The sequence below is a fragment of the Festucalex cinctus genome, chromosome 1 (assembly GCF_051991245.1).
Source record: "Festucalex cinctus isolate MCC-2025b chromosome 1, RoL_Fcin_1.0, whole genome shotgun sequence".
In the NCBI taxonomy this organism is placed as follows: Eukaryota; Metazoa; Chordata; class Actinopteri; order Syngnathiformes; family Syngnathidae; genus Festucalex; species Festucalex cinctus.
Genome location: NC_135411.1, coordinates 19,013,154 through 19,029,840, shown reverse-complemented (window position 1 = coordinate 19,029,840; position 16,687 = coordinate 19,013,154). Strand labels below are relative to the sequence as shown.

The 16,687-nt window shown below is 39.7% G+C and overlaps 1 protein-coding gene across 2 annotated transcripts in view; it reads left to right on the top strand.

Moving 5' to 3' along the window:
- The first annotated feature begins 716 nt into the window (after window positions 1–716).
- arhgap21b (Rho GTPase activating protein 21b) overlaps window positions 717–16,687 on the top strand; it is a 38,738-nt gene continuing 22,767 nt past the window's right edge. Inside the window, exons 1-7 of one of the 2 annotated variants that reach the window (XM_077520650.1) lie at window positions 717–958; window positions 1,724–1,928; window positions 11,047–11,208; window positions 11,423–11,444; window positions 14,321–14,413; window positions 15,941–16,019; window positions 16,110–16,164. In XM_077520650.1, the coding sequence (XP_077376776.1) occupies window positions 1,854–1,928; window positions 11,047–11,208; window positions 11,423–11,444; window positions 14,321–14,413; window positions 15,941–16,019; window positions 16,110–16,164 (486 nt within the window). In that variant the 5' untranslated portion in view covers window positions 717–958; window positions 1,724–1,853. The remainder of the gene's footprint in view (window positions 959–1,723; window positions 1,929–11,046; window positions 11,209–11,422; window positions 11,445–14,320; window positions 14,414–15,940; window positions 16,020–16,109; window positions 16,165–16,687) is intronic. The other variant, XM_077520660.1, reaches the window with a different exon arrangement.

Below are 16,687 nucleotides of genomic sequence, written 5' to 3'. Positions count from 1 at the left end.
ACACATTTGGGTTGCTTTTTAAAGTTTAATTCTTCTGCATTACTGTCACCCACTATAGGTGATTCAATAACAAAAGTACATTCATCACAGGAGAATATGTAAGGCTGTGACAAATGGACAATTGTATGTGCATACTGTATATAGACAGGCTTTGTGAAAGTATCCTGCCTGAACCCGACCTCTGCCGCAACAAAAGCCAACCATGGCCAAAAGAAACAGGTGGCCCCTTCTGTTCAACGGGGATAAAGGGGACATTTGTCGGGGCCCCCTAGGATTGGAGCACAGCAAGCCCCTCAGATTCAGCCAGCTTCGTAATGAAGTGGAGTATAGTGTGTGCGTGTTCGGAGCACTTAAATCGCTTGCACAGACTATGGCGAACGCCCGGTATGAATCCACATTCCTCATGCACTGCCATCCACAATCCACATGCCAGCCAGCATCGACCTCACATTGAACCACAACACGTGATTCCGATTCCAGGCTCCTTATTCAAATATAACGACTTTGTGGGTGGAGGGGGGGGTATTTACATCGATAAATGCTTTTGGTGGCGCTAGATAAACCATTCCACCTCTAGTTGGGTTAATTAAACTGCTATGGAAGGTTGTACACAAGCTTCTGGCAGCGCTGTGGCTACATTGTGTAAAGCCACGCGTGATTGGTCGGATCAAATGCAAGGCCGCCTGTGATTGGCTGATCGTGTCCTGTTGACCGAAGGTGGACTCCCAGGGAGTTGGGAACGCTCGAAGCGAGAAAGAAAGAAAAAAAAATCCAACCACAGAAACTACACCATGCGCCTCCCTCGCGTCAGACAGCGTTTGCGTTCCAAATAATTGACATTATGTCAACGTCTACCCTCACCGGAGCCCGTTTGCTATGGTTTTATTGGACTTACTCGCTTTTATCGACTACCGCCGCCACTGTTTCTCGCCGGGAACGACGCCCAGCAACTACTCAGGTAACTTTGTTTCAACTCCAACCGTTAGCATGGGTGCTAACCAGCTAGCAGCCGCTCGCCATAGATTAGTTTCATTGTCAACTTTTACAACTTTAACCCACCGCGCAAGTCGCCACATAACGAGCAGGCATTCGGGTACTTTTGGGGATAATTACTGCGGGTTCTATATTATAAATAAGTAAACGAAAAGCTGGTTAATCGTTGTAGCTCGCGTGAGAGTAACTCGAGACGCTCAGTGCGTCGAAATGGAACAATAAAAAAAGCCATCTTTTAATCGCAAAACCAGATGCGATTATTATGGCGACGTGGTGTGCAATATCACATGCACATGTACCTAAGAGATCAGGAATAACCTCCGTTTTCGAGGCAGCCGATTTGTTCGACACATTTCTCTCTTGGCTGACTTGTTGCTGGTCATTGATGATGCGGTGTCGACGGCCCACGTTACTGCGCTTCACCGGACCCATGACAACAAACCCGGGCCACTTGTCCATGTGCTTTGTTGGTCAGTGGTCACATTGCAAAACTCCACTAAATGCTAAACTTTAAACCAGCCAAGCCAACTATAGTAGCATCTGTCTTAAGTTTGATAAGGAAGTGATGCTTAATTATGATCACTTTTCCCAGCATCACCTCGCTTATTTAAAGAAACACAAGACAAGGCAATAATGCTGACAAAGAATGGTGTGAACACTGTAATGAGTTATTTTTCCCTTCTTCAAAATACACAAACATAAACCATTTTTTTTGTCCTCTCTCTTCCAGATGGATTAAGTAATCCAGCAAGGATAAAGGGAAACATTTGAAGGCGTGGAAGACAGATTCTCGCTTTCCACCTCAAGGTACCTTGGTCGATGCGGCTGTTCACTGACTCGAGGATTTTAAATTGAGTGGAATGATGGCATCACGTTGGGCTCATTCTTGTGATGATAATCTTGAGCCACAACCGTCAAGATCATCTTTCTGTGAGGTATGCAACTATGGATTAATTATGCTTTTAGATTGTGAGCATGAATGTTTTTTTTGTTGTTTTTTTTTAAGGGGGGTGGGGGGGCTGCAGCTGATTCAGGGTTTCTAGAGTCATCCCTCTGTTGAGTCCGGTGTGGGGGTGGAGTCATGAGGCCTTGACACTTTGGCCCAGCTGTTTGCGCTTGTAACAACTCCTGTTGGATTGTGTTTCCCTTTTTTCCAACGTTTGTGTTTTTAGGAACCGGGGTCATGTGCATGAGCGGATGCAAAAAGGGTTGAATCAAATCAGAATGTCTACGTTTAAAAAAAAAAAAAAAAAAAGATGGCATGAATGTTTGTTATTATAAGAATTTGTGGGCAGAATTGTTCCAATTTGATCACATGATGGAATTATGACAGATTTTTTTTTTCTTTCTTTCAATAGTGCTGAAAAAATCTGTTTTTGTAGATACAAACAATGACAGTCTAACAAGGACGTTGTTATAGACTAGAGTTACTGAAATATGTGTCTTTCCATGCCCTTGAATGCTCATTACAGTAGATAGATAATAAAGCAAAGCAGCCAATATATGTACACAATTGTTTTTTTGGCTAATTGTTTTTATGGCTAAATTATGTAGTCTACTCAGCATCGGGTGACTTGACTCGTTGCAAAAAAAAATGTGATCAGGACATCACTACTTGTGGGTTATAGATGTTTCATAACAGTTGTTCTGTACTTGAATTATTTTTAGAATTTGGATGGCGGTCTGAAACCAATGTACCCACTCCTGCTCTATACAGTCACACCAGACCAATACAGAGAATAATAATAATAATAATAATAATAATAATAATAATAATAATAATAATAAATAATTAAGCACCCCCGCTACCTTTGTAAGGAGTAAGCGGTTAAGAAGATGGATGGACGGATAATAAAGAGCGGTAGCTGTCCATATTCCCTGAAATAGGAAGCCAACTATGCTTTTCTTGATGTCACATCCGCCTTTAATCTCATAGTCAGTCCTTTGCATTGGCTCTGTCAGTAGTCTCTGCAGGGATGCATTATTTTTACCTCACCACGTCATTTGCATCTCGTATCAAGGTGGTTGCAATCACATCAAGTAGAGAGGTGCAGCAATGGGGAACCTCATGAATGCTACTTTTAGTCCGCAAGGCCACGTGACTTCAGCAGCTTAAACCCGGAAGTGGGTCAGAAAGAAGCTCGCTCATTGACGAGCCATGCAAATAGTGCTTGTTTGTTCTCGTTTATCTCCGGAAAAACAACTTGCAGAAACCACTCCAGACACTCCAACCGTCCACATATGAAAGATGCATTCTTCGTTTCCTGAAGCCAAAAATTCAGAGTCATGAATGTGTACGGGATCAACTTGTGCGGACGTCCAAAAGAGCAGTTTAACGCCAGCGAAGTGAAGCTTTTCACATTCATATGGAGTAAACATTTTGTTGGGGGCATGCATGCCTGCTTCTAGATGACAATCCTGCCCTTGCCGGCCACCGCCGTGCTGAAGACGTAACTTTTATGTATTTTTTTTTGTTTTGCGTTTGGCACTACCCCGACTACCGGACGGCAATAATGCGGGAAGGATATAATAAATGAAAGAATTGAGGTATAGCGAGTGTTGGTTGTGCCCACATGCACACACACACGATACGCACATACAAACAACAGCAATAAAAATTTACCCCCAACAACTATCACAGACGTAAGGCAACCAGATATGATAGACAGGGCATATGGTGGTAAAGGAAGGATAGCTTGTTGAAACTGGAGAATGTCAGTGTCAGTTGTGTAGGATCGAGGGGGAGAAAAAAAAAACTTTACCCACGTGGATCAGGTTGGCTCTTTTCCTCGTCTTTTTCAGCCCTTTACACGCAAGCCATCTCTTCAATTGCTGCCATCTTAGTACTCCCACGAAATGTATCTCGGCATTTGGTTGCAAAATGCCCACACGTGTAACGGTAAACTGCACAAATCACCAGATTAAAGGCTGTGGACGAACATTTCACCTGTAAGTAGGATTAAAATGGAAAGGAATTGAAAGATGAAAGAAAAAGATTATTTTTTAAAGATGAAAGAAAAAGAGGGTATTACGTCAACTTGTTATACGTAGTGCCCATGCCCTATTTTAAGACCATACAAGCCTAATCTGTCTAATCTGCTGTATTTGTTTTCAAAGGCAGCAAAAAAAAAAAAAAAGTTATTTATTGTTGTTAAAAATATACACTTGCTGATGTGATTTTTTTTTTTCTTCTGTCTATAAGAATAACCGTAAAAACCGCATTTTTTTTCTTAGACTATAATCGTACACTAAAATCTGAAATCATTGCACCCCTAATAACATGTTTTGGGGAGGCATTTGGCACCGAATAAAACTGTGAGAGTAGCACTCTGACAATTGGCAGACTTTTATAGTCACAACAAAGCCAAGAAAAATGAATACATTATCTGCTTATCTGTGTTATCAAGAGCCATCTACACATCCTCTTAACCGCTCGGATGAGTCAAATTGAGGAAGTCTGCCCGATCACAACACGCTTGCGGATGATTGGAAGTGCGATGGGAGGTTTGTGGAAATCCCACTTTTAATGAGGCTGCCCAACCAGCTAATTCATGTGTTAATGTTGTGTAGGAAACCCCCTGGAGTCTCCAGCTCTTAGTTGTGGTGACTGTTTTGTCATTTAACAACGCTGCTTCATAGCTCATTGAAATGTACTGTACTGTATATGTATGTGAAAGTGCATTGTTGACGATTTTGGATACACACTATAAACCTATATTAAAATTATACATAGTAGCTTGATCCTTACCATGTAATGTGTATCAAATAATTTACTATTTTGTATGTGTTATTCTCTGTACTTTCTTCATTTCAACAGTATTTCTTGGAAAAGTATTGATTTCATCTTTGGCTTTATCTATTGGGTTTGTTTAGTTTCTCGTGCACAGTTAAGTTCTCCCATTCGGTGCATTTTTTTTTTTTTTAGGTCACAACTTGGATTCCTCTGGTCACGTATTGTGAACCAATCAATCTGCTTTTATCTGTGAAATGTCTGTCGGTAACATTTTCCTGGTTACTTGAGGCTCCAGTATGCATACAGTCGTGCTGGATGATCGATTAGGGTTTGTTGCTATTTTCGGAGGCTTGTGGTGTGTTTTTAATGATTCACAACACGCTGGCTTGCTATGTCCCATCAGAGGAGTGAGGGAAATGAGTGCAGTGTGAAATAGTTGATTGTTTTGGATAATGAAGCATGATCAATATTTAGCGCTGCAGGGGGGCTACGGACAAAGTGACCCATCCCGCTCCCCCCGCCCCTATGGGGCTTTGCCTCATTAAAGGTCAGTGTTTATCTAATTTGGAGCGGCTGCCTATCGCAGAAGCCTCTGCACAGGCATCACATGGCTAAGTGATGGCAATCGGAAGGGAAAATTGAGCTACAATTGGATAGAAGAACTCTATTACTTCCTGTTGCCTTATGGTGGTGTCTGCCATGTCTCAGGGGTTGAGGTGGTGTGTGTGTGTGTGTGGGGGGGGGGGGGGGGGGGGCAACAGTATAGGTTGTGTGATTCAGTTGTCCCTTGTGCTGTTTTTTATTTTATTTTATTTTTTTTGGTGCAATGAAAACATCCACTCCTTTGCTATTGGAAAATGACAGTCGTCCCTTAATGACTCACTTATTTCCTTTAAGGCAATATACACGTAATAAAACAGAACAAATGGTCAGTGTAATCTTGCCTTCTTTAGCGTGACATTTTCTTACACATATTCTTTGTATGATGTAACCACCTGTTCAGCAGCATACATGTCGATTTTCAGGTTTTTAGGCTTTTTAGACTAGAGCAGCATGGCTCTGACAGGTTGATATTTGTCAGGGAAAAATTGTGATAACAGACAAGAGTCATTTGAAAATAGATAATAAATAAAATTACTTTTATTTTTTTCGTCCCCTAACACTTACAACAAAGATATGAATTACCAGCAGAGATGAATTCTATTTGGAATCATTAGTTTTAGACTCCCCAAACTGGTGCATCATGAAACCATTTATTAACCATACAGGCAATTTTCTAACACATAGCTAATACTATATTAACTGTAATATAAATAGCGCCGTTCTGACATAGCTCTTGATAATATTAGCTGATATGCTTCGGGCCTTTTTTTTTTTTTGGCTTGCAAATGTCACATGACCAAACCCAGAAAACAGGTGAGCCGCTTGTTGCTTGAACCCTTAGGCACTGTGATATCTTTAGTCACTAGTAAGTGGCAAAATGGCAGCACCCTGAGATGGATATAAACATTTGGATTTTGCTGCGTAATTTATGTTCCACAAACACAATATTAATCAGAATGCCGTGGTTACTAGACTAGTTGGCCACGTTGAACATATTATTGTCAAGAACATTTTTGGCTTCGTTTCCCCTTTAATGGGACTCGTATGCACAATCACTAGCCACAAAAGATCCAAATCAAAGTTAGATAAATTCTGGTTACAACTGTGTGTCAGATCAAGCCATCGGTAATGAGAGCATACACAGGAAGTATAAATTGTTTCAAAATAAAAGTGTTAAGAAAACTAAACTTCACAGTCACACTTTTGCTCAGAACATCAAACTTCTGGCTGGCTGTTAGAACAATTCAGCTATACAGTACTTGGAAATGTGTGTTTTCAATTTTACTGTCCTGAAAAAAAATCCCACAAGGTCTTTACGGTGCCATAGTCACATTAAAATCAGAGATATGGTGAGCACAGTGTTAGTCATGTATCTTCCTTGACCGAGTGACAATACTCCTAAACCTAGTCCAGCACTACAAAACAGGGCCTTCCATCAGCTCCCGTGTCATTAGCCGAGACTTTTCACAGCAAAGTGTTCACTTTGGATGGAGTGTGGTGTAGAATCTAGCAGCCCACAGACGAGCCAGTTCTCGCACATTTTAGGTCTGTTTACTTGACTCTTTTTCAGAGCTATGTCATGCGGTGCTGGTAAAATGTCATTTGGTGATGTCAGTTATATGTTTTAAACACTCAGGCCTCAGGGGTGGGGTGTTGTAATATTTATTAATAAGTATGGAAATTCGAGTTTCCTTTTTAGGGTGTGTATACATTCTCCAAGAGGTATTTTTTTTTGGGTTGCCTAAGTATGCGTTCCTCTTAAAAAGTGTAGCAGTTGATGGAGTTTACTACCGGTAAATGTCACCCAAAAAAAAAAAAAAAAATTACATTTTTTGTCTTCATGCCCCTTGGATTGGCTATTTGAGTGATGTGTCTTCAAATAGAAACAATAATAAGGTCATTAGGGCTGGGGGGGAAAAATTGGCCGAGTTCACCACAAAAATTGGTTGACACAAAAATGTCTGCCTCAAAACTATAATTAAAAATTTTAACACCATGCCCAGATCCATTTAACATGTTCCATGCCCAAATAATTGATGGAATAAACGATAGGATATTCAATTCGAAAAAGATTATTTTATGACAGGATTAATGGTCATTGTAATGTTGGAGTGTGCCACACTAATGTTATGGTGGTTGTGTACTATGATGTGACCCTTTTCCTATTGAGTGTGTAGCCTGTTCTCATTTGATGAAATTGAGCTGGAGGTGTTTTTTTTTTTTTTTTTTTTTTTTTTTTTGGGGGGGGGGTCCTCAAAGTAGAGAAATGTCTGAGATTCATTGAGCTGGAATGTCACGAGTATTAACTATATGCATGTGGCAAATGGCAATGATAACACTGCTCGGCATGTGGATGTCAGGAGGACCCCCACCCGCCCCACCCGGTCCATCTAAAGATCAGAGGGGTCGGGAATGACCACATGCGCTTCCTGCAAAATCAGATCCCGAGATCCCGGGAGTCATTTGCCGGCATCTCAGCCATCCAGAGTTGATCTTTTGTCATCCAACTAGAAGTGCCTCTCTGGCTGCCGATTAGAAGATGTTTCCGTGGCACGAAAGATTCCAGAGCTCAAATGATCCGACTTCTACTGGAAGCACTGTAATCTTAAAACAAACTGAGTGAACATAGTAAAACAGTACAACCGGTTCTGCTAGTTTCATCAGAAACACTCAGGTGTCAGCTGCACCTGTAGTATGTTTCCCAGCCAGCCACAGCAGCATAGTAAGGCCAAGCACTGTGTTTCAACAGCTTACGCACTCATAATAGCTACCCTGGGCACTTTGGCATACAATACATTCTATTGTGCCAAACGATATGTAGGGACGGGCATTTAACATTTCCTTGATCGACTATGTCGACTCGGAAAGCATCTTACAAGACGAGTGTGATTGAATAAGTAGACATTGTAGCAAAACAGAACATCCAAGACAATCACAAGGTGCAAACTTCCCCCTCTTACATTAAAACTAGTGTCACCGTTGAGAAGTATGATTACACCAACATCAAAGATGACAGTGACCACCATTGTGATAGCTTTAATTTCCTGGAAACTCACTCCTTCCCTGTTCTATCAGATTGTAACGTTCCAAAACAACATGGGAAAATCCAATATAGTATATATTTTTTTTCTTCCAGGGCCAATGCCAATTATTAGTAGTCAAGAGGCATTTTTCCATCACTGGAACTTTTGGAGAACTTTTCAGTTTACCTTGGTAAAATTCAGTTTGCGTGTTTTTCCACCAACAACAATTAACAGGGTAATTAAATTCCCCAGGGGGCATCCAAGTACTATCTCAGCAGCAGGGTCTTGCTGAGCCAGGCAGTAACTTTGAGGGGGCAGGCTGCAATGACCATGGCTTATTAGTCAATTTTGGGGGCGTTGTTTTTACATCGGCTGGACTCAATCAAACTCATTTGAATTAATTACAGAGAACTCAAAGACGCTGTGGAAACACAATTCCAAATTCCATGCTGAACTTTTACAACCAAGAACTCCCTTTACCCAGAACTCAAAGATCCTGATCTTGTTGGTGGAAAAACAGCTCAGGAGGGTAATGACCGATATTTGGAGCCAACATACACTCTCACTAAAAGGGTAAATATTGGCATAAAAAAATAAAAAAATAGAAACTCCAACTCTCTGGTTGAAATGTCTTCAAGCATAATGCTTAGTGAGCAATTTTTCATGTTTGCAAAATGTTGAATCTTTTTTGTTTTTTAATCTTCGACAATGGTTCACACAAACACAAAGTTCAGGGAGCTGCCAGGGTCGTCATCACGTCTTAAACTGTTAACTTTAAACTTCAACAAGTAAATAGCTCCTTATTGTTTTCTACCATTTAAAGAAGTTTTCCAAAATTTCCAACTATCTGAAATGCTTAAATTTCACTTATCTTAGTTTTCATTGCGAACAAAAATAGAAGGTGAAAAGAGTTCCCACGGTCAACAGCATCTCTTATAATGTTAAATGTTCTTACAACTAAAAATTTAAATTAATAGTTTACTGAAGTTAAAATGGTTAAATCGATTATTGGCCATTACATTTTTTTTTTAAAAAGGCCGATGCCGACATTCGTCAAAATGCTGAATATCGGCCAAGCCCTAGTAAGAGCAGAAGTAAAACCAAGTACCCGTAGAAATACGAGCATTCTTAAGGGTGTAGATTGTTAAAGAATGCTTGTCTCTGTGCATGGCATGCACGTCTAATGAGCCGTTTAATGTTCGGCTGAGTTGTCATCTGGTGACACTCACAGCCACTGCTCGCCTCTTTTCAAGGTGCCATGAGTAAACAGTTTCTCGTGTTTGTTTTTGGAAACGCCGCTGCACACATTCACTTCTCCGCTGCAACAGCTGTGTCTATGAGAGTGGGCCGCTCCAAACATTCAATCCTGTTCACAGACTTGAGTGTGTTTGTGTGATCAATCAATAGCACGATCAAAACCTCACACAACCTTTAATCGTCTGTGTGAATTTTTTTTTTAGGTGATTCAGTTCCGTTATCACCCGGCATATCTGCACAGGCAGAGGGCATCAACGCTAGCTCATCAGATTCTTCACACAGCAGGGAAAGTCTACATTTCAAGAGGGAGGGTAGCTGGGATGAGATACAATGGGTGAATTTTTTTTCTTTTTCATTTTAAACTGTAGACGAGAAATACTGGGCAGATCAGAGGCGTTTCCTGATACTTGTACCATGGAATATGATATGGGGCTGGAGTGCGTACACTTGACACCACACCAAGGTGCGAGGTTATAAATGGTTAGTAAACACAGGTGTCTAAAGCCCTAAAAAGTTGACATTCTTCACTCTCCTGCTGTAAAAATGACGCCACTTAACCTTAAATGAAACACTAAAGGAGAAGGTGACAAGTGTTTAGTGAGCAGTAAACTTTACTCAACATCCCTTCTTAGGAAATAGGCGAATAGAAAATATTATTGTCAAAATGTTTAAAATTTAAGTTTTTTTCCTTTTAATCTTAAACATACAAAGAATTGACAGCTTTGTTTAAAAATTCGAACAAAAATTGCCGGGAGTTTCCAGAGTCATCAGCATGTGTTACGCCAAGTTAAAAACTAAGCAAGTGAATAGTTCCCTCACGTTTTCTACTGGTAAAAAAATAGTTAGAAAATAGTTTTCCAAAATTTCATTTTTTTTTTTCATTTCTTAGTTTTATTATTCCTAATGTGTCAGCAAAACTGTCTGTGAACAAATCCTGACGAAAACCCTAAATTTCGCTACGTTCGCAAGCATTCACCACAGTGAGATACCAGCGTTATCGGCCTTCAGATTGGTCAAAAAGCCGATGCTGATATTTGTCAAAAATGCCAAATATCAGCACCGATAATCGGCCCGGCTGATAATTGGTCTTATCACAGCACTAATGCAAACTAAACATGAATTTAGATCGCCGACCAATGAAGAATTTTGTCTCCGAATACGGTAATAATGACTATGTATCTGTAAAAACACTTTTAGACCATACCTGTAAAAACAAATGTAAGTATGGCAATAGAAGAGGATGCCTTCTTGTGCTTCATTCTAACCTCCGAATGTCGCTGTTGTGCACTGAGCTTGGCCCTCGGGAAGGAATGCATCTCTATTTTGAAAATATCTCTGAGAAATATTGGTCTCAAAGTGACTTACTCAAACCACTAAAATGGTTACAGAGAGAATATTGCTGAAAATATGACGTGTCATTTCCCCCCATCTCTATAGAATGACTCTGCCGAGTGGAGAGGCTTGGACCCGAGAGAAGAGGAGTCGTTCTCATGGCCACGACCCAAAACAGTGCTTTTACGTCGCACTGCTCATGGATTTGGCTTTACCCTGCGGCACTTCATTGTGTACCCGCCAGAGTCATCCATGCACTACTTCCTGGTAAATGTCAGCCTGTCATTTTCATTAGATGAAAGTGAATCCCTGCATGCAAACACGGAGAGTCGCATATTCATGTTTTTCTGTATTTTATTTGTTTCCATATTGAATGTTTGTCAGGATTTTTGCTATACATGGGTGGTCCGGGTTCCTATCCCCCACTGTGTTCACTGTACATGAATTCATATTTACAAAGCAATCTCTGTTTTCTTTACAGGGAGAAGATGTCGGGCGTAGAGGTAAGCAAAATAAATTAATTAATTATATACACTCACTGGCTCTTTCATAGCTTCCTTGCGTGCATAGAACAATGTCGCTCCCCGTGTCATTGACCTTTGTGGTGGTAGGAAGAGTTTGCTCAGCACCATCTGCTACTGTCCTGCGGTGTCCCACCTCTTCATATTGTCCCACTTTGTTGTTCTTGCTGCTTTTCTCCCTTCACCATAGAAAGCCCATCAGAAAGGACTGGCCTCACTTTTTACTGGAGCGTTTGTGTTTGAACCTTGCTGTCTCTTGAATAGATACCGCGCTGTTTTGAAGCAACAAAGCCGCACATCAAAGTCCATGCCATTATTATTGAGCTAAAATGTTCTCATTTGAATTTTTAGATCAGCTTTCATGAAGTTCCAGTAGGGCTGTGCGATTATTGCTAAAATCCAGTTCCCAATTTGAATTGATTTTCTTTTCATTTATTAGCCCTGTCAATAAATCGTCAAATGATGGAGATATTATTCAAAAGTTGGAGAATGTGAATAGTCAGATAGATTACCTAGTTATAATCTTTGTATTTATTTATTTATTTATTTATTTATTTATTTTTTTGGGAAAGAGAAAATAAGCAAGTCTTTGTCATTGTCTCAAAGATCATAAAAGTATGTCGTCCCTGCAATTTGCCCAGGTAGGTTGTCGGTGATTCCAATAATGTTTATACCATAATACTTGGAAAGGAATGCAAGCCCTACTGGAATTCATCATGCACATGTTGAGGAAGTGATATCAGATCCAAAGTAATCTTTGTTGGCCTGTTGCACAACGTAACGCAATTAATCTGCTGACGCCATTTTTCTCAGTGTTGTCATGAAGGAGAAGAACTGTGAGAGAAGAGACACATGGTATGCACAATTGAGTCTGTCATCTAAGAATTTGACCTTAAAATCGTCTCCAATTCAAAGAATGACCGCAGTGACAGTTCTTATGACTTAAGAACAACTCAACTAGGAAGGATTTATGGTCGCACAAATTTACAATTATCATGCAATTCTTTGCCACAAATATTGCACGAGTGCGAATGCGAGTGCTCCACTTGCGTGAACCCTGCACAGTTGAACGCCGCCATCAATTATCTTATTGTATTAGAGTCTGCAGCTTCTCAAGACAAAGCCCCTCTGTTACAGCGCCGGGTTCAAGTTTGGGTGCACTTACAAGCTCATGTTCCCTGGTCTTGTCACATGTACACAACCAATGAGGTTGCAGTGAACTACAATCAACTGTCATTAAAGCTGTCATATACATTGATGGTGTTTATTTTGATACAGCAATAGTTTCATTCTGTAATGCTTAATTTCCAGGTCGAACCAACATAGTTCTGTAGAGTGCAAATCAAACTCAAAAAATGTGTGCACAGTTTTGTCTTTGTGTTTTAAATGAGATCGACTCAATGCTGCGATTCCAAAGAGGTGTTAATAATTTTCATTCCCTCAAGTTACCCTCATTAAGTATAATATTTGCCACGTCAAGTGACATAAATTTGCAGTGAGATTTTGACAACTTGATTATATTCTTTGTTTATTCTTCTTTATTATTTTTCTGCCAATTCACTTTATAAGACAAAATGTTAATTTAGACAAAGTTGGCTGTCTTTGAGTTCAGTGTTGTTATTGGCTCGTGGTCCCAAGCAGAATGAAGTTAAATGTCATGCACAGCTTACAGAAGCCCTCATTAACCTACTGTCCTCGTTCTGGCTGAATGATGAACGTTAATGTAGAAATACAGACGGTGCCTTTTAAATTACTCTAATAGTTCTGAAGTGCACTACTATTCCACTAGAGGGCGCTTTCCCGGTACAGTACAGTATATTGCATAATGTGGGTCCCCTCCACGAGCTAGTGCATGTGTAAGATGTTGTGGAAGAGAAGAAAGGACATATGTATTTCCAGAAATTTCAAATGGCTGCTTCAATATTTATTTTCTCCATAAACAGCACTTTGTATTCCTAAAGAAAACTAGCATTCCTCTTCTGATTCTGGCTCCCACTCCACTCTAGTTAGTGTTCCATGGTGTGCTGACTCACTAGCAGAATGTTAACTACGGACAACTCTTTGACTGTGGACACGGGAGAGTGAAAGGAAAGAGTGGGAGTAGTGCAGCTGAGCCCACTGTCACTCCACCTACTCCTATTCCCTTTCTCTCACACTCATCCTTCTTCTCCCCCTCCTGCCTCTTCTGTGCAGCTGCTAGGAAACAGCGACTGGTCGAGCAAACTGGTTTTCCTCGCGTTAGCAGCTTTTATCCACCTTGCTAAACCCCCACACAATTTCCCTCTATGGAGATGCCGCCGCCCTCCCCAACCACCCTATGATTTGTGTTCAAAGCTGCCATATATGCAATGTGGGTCCAAGTTTAAACCCACTTTTCTGTCGCTCTCACATGCAACCAGTCTCTCTTCTCACTTACAGCAAATGTCTGCTCAGTGCTCCAGACTAACTTTGCTTTTTACTTGGAGTGCAGTGGCCACTTAATATAAAATTTAGTGATGTAGTTGAAGACTTTAGGGGCACACACTGTAAACTGACTTGTAAAGTAAATATTCATCCCACTCACAATGGACCAAAGTGTGGAGCAGAAGTTTGTCAGCAAAAAAAAAAAAAAAAATAGTAACAGTATATAAAGATTTCTTAAACATCTGCAAATTTGCTGGTTGTGCCGGTGCGAGTAGATGAAAACTGTATTTGTAATCAAATTGTAAGGATAAAATGCCACCATTTATGGGCAGTCCTGCTGCAGCTCACTGGCAAGTGTTCGAGTTCCTCTTTCTGTTAAAGCCTGAGTGACTATGGGAAAACCACTAGATGAATGTAACATGTAAAATTTTACTTTTCACTTTCACATTTGGTAGGGAGACCGCGGAACAGGCTCGAGCCCATGGACACTATTTTTGTGAAGCAAGTCAAGGAGGGCGGTCCTGCACATGGAGCTGGTCTCTGTACAGGTAAGGTGTTAATTCTTATCTATACAGTGGAACCTCAGTTCACAAATTTAATTATTCAGAAGAATCAGAACAAAAAAAACAATAGATGGCAGCATGTGCCCAGCCCTTCCAGCAAGAGCTCAACAGATGCCGCTGGAAGTGCGACACTTTCCCTCATAGGAATTAATTTAAATACATTTAAATTAAATATAATAATAATTCTAATAAGAATAAATGTTTCTTTATTTTAAGTTAAAACAGTAATTACAAATACACGACTATCTCAGAAAATTAGAATATTGTGATAAAGTCCTTTATTTTCTGTAATGCAATTAAATAAGCAAAAATGCCATAAATTCTGGATTCATTACAAATTAACTATTGCAAGCCTTATATTGTTTTAATATTGCTGATTATGGCGTTCCTTTTTTTTTAAATTATTTTTTATTTTTTACTTGGTCTGAAGAAATATTCCAATATATTGAGATAGGATATTTGAGTTTTCTTAAGCTGTAAGCCATACTGTACGAGATGAAAAATACACATATTAGAACTATGTACCGTAATTACAAAAACAAGGCAAATAATTCTAAACTCCTATCAAAATATTACACATAAATACAAATATGTTTGACAAAAAAAAAGACAAAAATATGGAATACTTGATGCTACAAAAATATTACACTAATTCTTCACTGAAAATACACACAGTAGAAAAAAAATAATTATGATGAATTAAAAATAAATAATGTCACAAAAACTCCTATATTACTTGAACCATTGATTGATTGTTTCCTTCGTCAGCAGAAAACGTCCGGCTTCTTTTTTTTTTTTTTTTTTTTCCCCCCCGGCTAGTGCCAAGGGCTCATTTGGATAGTATTCCATTGCTTTTGCCGACCCGGAACTTGCCGGAAGTAAACAAAAGAATTGTGGGATATATCGGTGTTAACCAGTGACGTAAACGGCACGGTTAACTTTGACTGTGCCGTTAACAAACGGCGTGACTAACCATGTTTTGAACAACGCATATTTAATGGCCGGTTAGTTAACGGCGGGTTAAGAATTTAGCCGGCAGTTAGGGGTTTTAAACAGTGGTTAAAATAACAGAGACTTGAACAACCGGGCCCTGATGCACAAATGTATTTATTTGCTACAAATGGTGCTGAAACTGTGTGAGAGAGTATAACTGGCATAGTGTGCGAAACAAAGTGATGTTTTTCCTCAAAACATTTTTCAAAAACTGATTTGTTCATAAGAGCGTTAGTAAAGTGAGGTTACACTATATGTGGTGGTATTGTAAAATTTGAATGTAAAAACATAAAAGAGAATAAAAAGACAAACTTATTTTTTTAATGTAATTAGGTCACACACAGACACAAAATAGTCTAAGTATAATAAAAATATAAATATAGATAGTAGCATTGTTTTGGCAGGGGTGCAAATGTTCCAGACAAAATATCCAGTATGTTTTAGGGTGGATTTGACTAGTTATAGGGGGGGTGCTTCAGCCATTTAAATGACTAATATTTGCTTTTAATGCCCTTTTAGGTGATCGCATTGTGAAGGTAAATGGCGCAAGTATCATTGGGAAAGCATACTGTGAGGTTATATCTTTGATCCAAGATAGGTGAGACACAAGAACAATTTAATGATTAATTGTGGTTCACTTTGGCTTTGGTCTCATATTTGAATTACTTCTGCTTTGCGTTCCTTACAGTGGGGAGTTTCTGGAACTTTGTGTGATGCCAAAAGATGAGGACATACTACAGCTGGTATGCGTCTACTTATACCTTTTTGCTTTCCCATAAGTACAATTTGTTCTGTTTTCAGAATAGAAACGACCCTCTTGCTTACATCTTGTCCCAGAGAGCTGCTCTAGTTTTGGTCTGGGACAGGAATATTAAAATGCAGACTTCCCATCCCATCAGAGCTCTCTATCTAGGCCTCCTAATCAGGACAGAACATCTCTTCTGTTTTCTGTCTTCTAGATGTCATGTTGAAATGTACTAAATCCACTCTTTCAAATGCACATTATGTAAATTTTTTCAATCATTAATATCCGAATGAATCAAGCTTAATTGTTTTCCATAGTAGGTATATCTGATTTCTTTTTGTCTTCCTATATGAAAAGCTGGAAAATGGTGTATTTTGCTGACAGAGGTAATCTTGATAAAATATCATGAAAGATGGCATATGATGGAACGTGGTCTGTGGTCAAGCCACACAAGGTGTACCTCCACAATGTAACTCTGCCTGTAGGTCATGTAGTAATATGGGAGCGTTCCAATGCAACAT